The sequence below is a fragment of the Bombyx mori genome, chromosome 16 (assembly GCF_030269925.1).
Source record: "Bombyx mori chromosome 16, ASM3026992v2".
Lineage (NCBI taxonomy): Eukaryota > Metazoa > Arthropoda > Insecta > Lepidoptera > Bombycidae > Bombyx > Bombyx mori.
The window spans coordinates 6,599,636-6,607,357 of NC_085122.1; the positions used below are offsets into that span (position 1 = coordinate 6,599,636).

The 7,722-nt window shown below is 41.6% G+C and overlaps 1 protein-coding gene across 1 annotated transcript; it reads left to right on the plus strand.

Moving 5' to 3' along the window:
• LOC101747042 (uncharacterized) lies at positions 1–3,904 on the plus strand. Its single transcript, XM_004928817.4, has 3 exons — positions 1–385; positions 1,455–1,554; positions 3,763–3,904. Exons 1-3 carry the CDS (start codon positions 182–184, stop codon positions 3,852–3,854), a joined length of 396 nt encoding a protein of 131 aa, XP_004928874.1. The 5' UTR covers positions 1–181; the 3' UTR covers positions 3,855–3,904.
• The last annotated feature ends 3,818 nt before the right edge of the window (positions 3,905–7,722 follow it).

Genomic DNA, 7,722 nt, shown 5'->3' on the forward strand with positions numbered 1-7,722 from the left:
AAGCAGGAAAAGTCAACATGCAAACCATGACACGTTATCATTTACATCATAAAATAAAACCAAACACATTCAATAAGGCGTGTAAAATTATTTTCAGTTCCGGAATGAATTTCAAAATGTCAATAATATTCACGTATAGAACACGATAATTATGTACTCTTAATAAGTGTTAAACTTTAAAATGGCAACAGTTCTGCCTGATTATATGAGAACTGAAATTATTATACCCGTCTCCAAAGATACTTTTTTCAACACGAAATGGAAAACAGTCGTAGCTCCGCTGTGCGCTTACGATATGCTCTACCACCCACCAGATTATAATCCAAACTCGGCAAGATCTGATCGACAAGAACCGAAGATCATCAGAAGGAATATTTGGAATCAAGTAATAACAGTATTAATTTCAATTGACAATTTAAAAAGAATATATTAGTAATAAAACAACATACCTACAATAATTATTATTATAGGTTGTTGCACAAAAAACTTAACAAGACTCTACAAAAGAATGCTTGCTCTAATGTATCAGTATACATAAATGATGGAAGTTTTTGTATAAATATATTTTTGGAGCCCGTTATACTGTAACACTGAGACTCATGTCTCAATGTGGGTGACATAATTTACGTTGTCGATATCTATGGGTTCCGGTCATGTACTTAAGCAATAAAAAAATGTTCTGAAATATATGCTTCTGGCCGTTAAAATTAGCTTAGGAAAAATCCTATCAAGTCTACCAATGCAGGCCTAGCGTGTAAGACGCTCGGTATACTTGTATCGAAAAAAAGCGACTACGTCTGGATTAAAATCCTACGGGCGGGCACCAGTTTTTCTAAATAAATACATATCTAACATGTGTTTTTCTTATTGCCGCTGTATACATGTGTGCACGCGATGGTGTCGCTCACAGACAATCACATAGCCAACCTTGACAACGTCCGTCTACATAAAGTATAGTAGAGTGGAGCAAAATGAAATGCGCAAAATTGTAAAGTTTGAAATTACTGGCCCGGCATATTGTATTAGTACAGTTCTCCTACCTATTTCTGTCACGAAGCAATCATACGTTACAGTTTTGGATAAGAGAAAATTGGTGAATTCTAAAATTCCGTTTAGTCGTTTGGGTTTTTTTTTTTATTTTTTTTTTTTTATAACAACTAAGAGGCAAACGAGCAAGACGGGTCACCTGATGGTAAGTGATTCACCGCCGCCCACGGTCACCAGCGTTTACGCCAGTGCGTTGCCTACCCTTCAGGTAAGAATATGCTCTTTTCTTGAATACGGCAACGGAATGGCAACGAATTCCAGAGATTTACTGTGCGTGGCAGAAAACTGTTTTTGAAACGCATTGTAGTGGAACGGGTCAGAGTTCAATCAATTACACTCTTCGCTCTCGCTCATCAAAGCGCATCTCAAGCGAGACAGAACTACGTTAAAGGGTGTTATTTTCCCAGGAGTATGAGAAAGGGATAGCATCGACAACACACTTCGGCCTCGGACGACCCAAATGGAGACCAGCTGATATACCCACTAAGCAATATGTTCGAGTACAAGGTTTGATCTAAAACGAAGTATATTAAATTACAATTACTTTTACGGTTTTATCTCGCTTATTGTCATTGTAATATTATCCTATGTTTCGTATACCTTACAGTTCTTTGGCGAGAAACGAAAAAAACGCGAGATTAAACCGTAAAAGTAGCTTTAGTTATGTCCACGACTCGCGGAGCCCAAAGATCATAGAACTAAATTATAATGAGAATAATATGAGCCCTCGACTAAAACTCGCCATCGGGCGTTTAAATTCAATATCTTACCAATCCTTCCCTAAGGCGACTATGTTTAAAAGTCTTACGGTGACTTTAACAATAACCCTTCAAAACATACCTAGGTATTTTGTTTAAATATTCTCCGAACTTATAAGACGGAAGATAAACAAACACCTGTCTTCCGGAGCATCTTGAGGATCACCAATTACCAGCTATCATAATCCCTGGATAAGCATGTTTTTTTGCTAGGTCATGATAAATTCGTAAAATTTCCATATAAAATACGATTAGCGGCACTAGCTACGAAACATTAATCTAATCGCAAGATTATTTGTAAGATTTATTGATTTTGTATTTGTTACTATGATTAATAAACCTTTAAATAACACGCAATAGTGACTCGGGCGAAAGACTTAAAATAGATTGATATAATATGCTTCTATCTACGATTTATAAATATATAATAGGTTGGGGAAAAAGTTTCTTCGCATTTTTTAAGAAAATTATCAACATTTTTTAATATAGTTTATTTACATTTAACTAAAGTATGTAGGTGCCGTTTTGTTCGATAAGTTTTGGCCATCTTGTAGGTAGTGACATGATCCCATTACTATAGAAATTTTGGGGCTTCTGATCAAAATACCACGACAATTGGTTTTGGCAGTCCTCTCGTGATGTTAACCTGACACTGCCTAAAGAACTCTGAAGAGACCGAAACAGGTGGAAATCTGAAGGTGCAAGGTCAGGACTATACGGCGGATGCATTAACACCTTCCAGCCAAGCTCTTTTAATTTTTGCTGAGTGGCTAAAGATGTGTGAGGTCTAGCGTTATGAAGCGTTAGCGTTACCATGATGAAAAACCACACCCCTTCTGTTGATTAATCTCATTTTAATCTCATCAGTTGTTCGCAGTAGAGTTCAGAATTGATGGTCCTGCTTGGTGGTATCAGCTCATAATAAATAATGCCCTTCCAATCCCACCAGACACACAGCATCGCCTTGTTGCGAGTTAACCCGGGCTTCGTCACAGTCTGTGAAGCCTGAACGGCCTTTGACCACGACCTTTTTCGCACGTTCTTTTCGTACGTGATCCACTTTTTAGAACAGTTATCAGCTTATTCAAAAATGGTTTTGTTTCATTACGTCGTAATAAAGAATCGCAAAGGAGTACACGGTTCATTAGGTTTCTGTCAGTGAGCTCGTGAGGTTCCCAAATATCGAGCTTTTTTATGTATCCAGATTTTTTTCAAATGCGCCAAAACTGTTTTGTGATTCCCAGTTCTTCAGCTACGTCGTAACTACTGATATGCCAATCATGCTCCACTTTTTTAAAAATTGCATCCATTTTATCCGTAATAGGGTGACCAGAGCGACGTGCATCTCTGACATCAAAATTTCCGGATCGAAAACGCTTAAAGCAAATTTGTGCTACTCTCACAGACACTGCACTAGGTCCATAAACATTGCAAATTTTTGTCGCGGCTTGCGTTCGATTTTTATCTTTTTTTAGTATTTATAAAATTTTAAAATGTATCGAATTTCTTCATTAGATTCACTCATCTTGACAGTACCAATGGATTTGAATTTGGATTTGAATTTGGAATTATCTTCTTCAAGCTTTTAATGATACCAAAACTAGCCAGATACAAATAGCTATACCTACTAAGTACAAAGAGATTTTATTACAAGTTCATACATACTATAAGGCGAAAATACTTTTTCCCCAACCTATTATATTATAGATATTAAATTACCCAGAAAAAGGGCAAATAAACCAGTTCGTCACACTCAGGTTTGCCCGATGTGGGAGTAGAAACCACGACTCTTGGCCAAAAAGTCCGAAGCATAAACTATTGCGCCACCGAGGCAAAATGTTTTTTTTTCTTCTTTTTTTTCATATTCGTTTGTGTGATCAGTTTTATACAATAAGATAAAACAATTAATAATTTTAAACACTTTATAAGACATATCTGAGTATTTGCGTTCTTTCAGTTAAAAATGAGAATCCGCACATGCGAATCCACAACGTGTTGGAGTGGACCGTACTGCTGAGCGACGGTAAGCCGAGCGTTTGCGACCAGTGAACAAAAGAGAAAAGAGAAGAATCTATAATAAAAATTTGCACCCTTAAAAACGTTATTTGCATTTATTATGTGTATATCTTTGAGTTTTTTTTCTGTCCTACCAAAGTAACTAAAGTTATTTCAAATTACACGCATTTGTTGAAACCATACATACGTGCGCTAACTACTTAATCAGCACTATGTACTATATCAATACTATGTACCTACAACAATTGTGCGAGTGCAAGTAATAGCTTGATAAAGTTTGACTGCAATCAGTTAAGCGGTATGACAAAACATAAAATACGAACAAACAAAAAAACATAAATATTAATTTATTAGAAGTGTTAGTCTTGATAACATAGCTTTTTTTTGTTCTGTTGAAAATCCCCGGACCCCCACCTGCCGACTCGAGCATGGGGCGCCACCGATAATGGGCCTTCCGCGACCGCAGCTCACTTTTGGGGAGACGCGCCACGCCCAGAGCACGAAGCTCATTACGCCAATATAATCGGCAGCGAGCGACTACGCCTCCGGCTCCCATGGCAGCGTCCCCGCCAACACACACGCCGCCTCGAAGGAGATGGAGCGATATCCGCTAATGACCCTGACGGCAACGGTGCGCTGCGGCCGGCGCAGGAACCGGGCCATAGCAGCCCGATCGCGCGGCTCAGCCCATACAAGCGCACCGTACAAGGCCATCAACCTGATCTGGCCCCCCAATATTCGGGAGCCGGCCGTCGTCATCAATTGGGGGGCCAGCCCCGTAAAGTGAGGGCGAAAAGCCCACACGAGGCCGAGGTACCTCAAATGCACGGACACCTCCAATCACGATGTGGGCGTCGACAAGTGGCGCTCTCCACGGCCCGTGAAACCACAGGGCCTCGGATTTACTGAGCACCACGTCGAGACCCAGCCCTTTATACTCCCGACGACGAGGGCCACTCCCGCTGTGGCGAGACGGGCAGATTCCCTATAATCATCTCTCCGAGCCACGAGCAACGTGTGGTCTGCGTAACATATAACGCAGAGGCTCGGGAGGAGGGCGTCCCACAGCACGCAGTCGTACCCGATATTCCAATATAGGGGGCCGAGAACCGACCCCTGCGGTACACCACGCACGACCGGAAACCGGTGAAGGGTTCCACCGTGCCCGGTACATTCGACCGACCTGGCCTCCAAGTAGGAACCAACCAGCCGGCGGAAGTAGAGGGGCATTTCATGCCTTTCCAGTTCCCCTCCTATCAAAGTCCAGGGCAGGGTGCTAAATACGTTGGTACAAGAGACAACGCCAGCGCCACCCCGCCCTGTGAGACGGCCTCGTCCGAGAGAGCCCGCACGCGGAGAATCGTATCCACGGTCGAACAGTCCTCCCGGAAGCCATACTGCTCCGCCGACAGGTCAGGTCCAACCCCAACCAGATGCTGAACTATGGTGGGCAGCCAGGATACGTTCCAGCAATTTTCCCGCCTCTCCAGCTATACGATAGGACGATAACCAGCGGCTGTATCTTCCTTTCTCAACAACACGAGTCTGCCCGTCCGCCAGAGCCCGTCCCGGAAACCGTCTCGACTCTAGGTAGCCATTATATACATCCAGGAGCCGATCCCCCAGGGCACCGAGGGCCAAAGCCAGTACCCGGCCGTGGTTTCCTTCCGGGCCGGGAGCCGTGTCCTTTGCATTCTGTCAACGGCCACACTGAGCTCTGCCCTGGTAATACAGAGCACCTCAGCAGGGGCTCGGCCATCGGTGACGTCCGACGGCTCACCCATAGTGGGGGGACAAAACCTTGCGCTCCTGCGGAAACAACACCGAAAGGATGTCTCTCAGCTGTTGAGGCTGAAGACGCTCAGTCATAGGAGGGGCACGGGCGCAGCTTACCGCACACTAGCCTGTACGGGCTCCTCCATTGATGCGCTTGGAGCGCCTCCAAGAGTCTCTGTATGTTCTGCTTTTTGGCCCGCCTGATGGCCAGCCGCAGGGCGTCCTTCGTAGCGCGATATTCGCCGTGCAGCCGGGTCTCCTCCGCGAACGCGACTGGGTCGTCGCGCACCTAATAACACACCTACTCGTTGAAGGTCAAACTTTTCCTCATAAATAAAACATTATCTCAGTAAACTAATAAACAAAGTTGAATGTCAACAAAAATATTAAAAACATTAAACAATAAAAACAGAAAGTGATCGCTTACGCTGTGCTACCTACGTAATAAAGAAAAATAAAATCTATTTAAATCTATAAAATTAATCTATAAACTATTAATTTTCTATTAACTAAAATTTTCTAACGCTTTCTTTGCATTTGTCATTATTTTCTGCTTATTCATTCATTCATTTTTCATTACGATAATTTTTGCCTTTTACCATCATCGTTTATCCTCGGCAAATATCTTTTTATTATCTGTTTATGCTTATTGCCTTTCGTAATTAGTCATTCTGTCTGGCTGGAGAGCGCCCCATACTATGTTTGTCGGTGCACTATCTTACTACCCCGCTAATGTAATATTCAATGAATTGTATCATCTGTCCAGCGCGTCAGTGTACCTTTTCGGGAATATAACCTCTCATTTCCATACGTAATTGGAAAAGGTTGGACTGATGGTTCTGTACTCGGAAATTACACAACAGCAGAAGTATACAGGCATACAATACTTTGAAAGAGCGAGAACCCATTCATCATCATTAAATTGAGTCCCAGAACAGCAAAAGTCGCAACGAAATCAAATGCATTATCACGATTTAGATATATCAGGCACAGGTATCGATTAATATTCTTTCGACTTGTGAGCATTATGTCGCACTATTTGAATGTGGTCTGTGCGTAATCACGAGTGCAATTTAAATCTCGTTTGATCAGGAAACTGAAATTTGTTGATGCACTAAGACAAACCATGTCAAATCCTTAAAAATTACGTCATAGCGACTACGACCGCTCTGAAAAGAAAGAAACGACTGAGAAAAATAATACTCTGTCACCAAGACCTCGTTCTCGTCAGGATACTTGCGTACAGGTCATCTTTTTTTTTATTGCCCTTGTAGGCAGACGAGGAAGCTGGTGCAAAAACTGGACCAAGGTGGTCACGACCCTCAGTAATGAGGAAACGGCAAAGAAGAAGAAGGCAGACGACCATACGGCCCACCTGCTGGTGAGTGGTTACCGTCCCCCATGGACTTTAGCAATGTCAGGGACAGAGCCAAGCCGCTGCCTACCGTTGAGTACTCTCTCCACAAGCCTTGTTAAAGTGAGTTAATGACAAATTCTACACTTGTGCCTTATTTACTTTGCGAAATATAGAATTTTTTTTTCACGCACTATGGCTGGAAATTATGAAATTTCCATAAAACATGCGTTGTCCTTGTGTATAATTACAACAGGCATGCTTAACGGAAGCTAATTATGCGATGTAACACAAAAATTGTCGGCTTACGAGCCTTGTTTGTGCGTGCTTACACGAATATTTTGAATGCATTTAGTGTTAGAACATCATCGGGGTCGATATCCTAAAACCTGAATCAGGGTTTTGTCGTCAGTGCCGAGCTCATCCTTTCGAAACTTTATACGACACAAAGCTCCCTGCACCATACTACAACATACATTCATAATTAGAACAAATGTGAGTACTTTTTTTGATTATTATTTTACAGTCTCGCAAAAAAATAATAAATTTCAAATTCTTTTTTTTATTCGTTCACCAGCCGAAGTTTTGTTTGCATCATTATTACTTTCTTTCTTATTCTGTATGAATTTAGCGTCACGTTTTACTAAAAGCGGAAGCTGCTTTAAAAATTAAATAATAAGCTGTGATTGTGATTTATAATACTAAATTTGAGTCATATAATTTGAAAGCTTAGGTTTGAAATGTAATTTTTTTAAGCTTTTCTTAAATAAC

Bases quoted from the DNA above. Each gene is read 5' to 3' on its own strand.
- LOC101747042 (XM_004928817.4), top strand. From the start codon at position 182: ATGGCAACAGTTCTGCCTGATTATATGAGAACTGAAATTATTATACCC. The intron at 386-1,454 runs GTAATAACAGTA...TTATTTTCCCAG, and splicing joins GAAGGAATATTTGGAATCAA to GAGTATGAGAAAGGGATAGC. The intron at 1,555-3,762 runs GTTTGATCTAAA...GCGTTCTTTCAG, and splicing joins GCAATATGTTCGAGTACAAG to TTAAAAATGAGAATCCGCAC.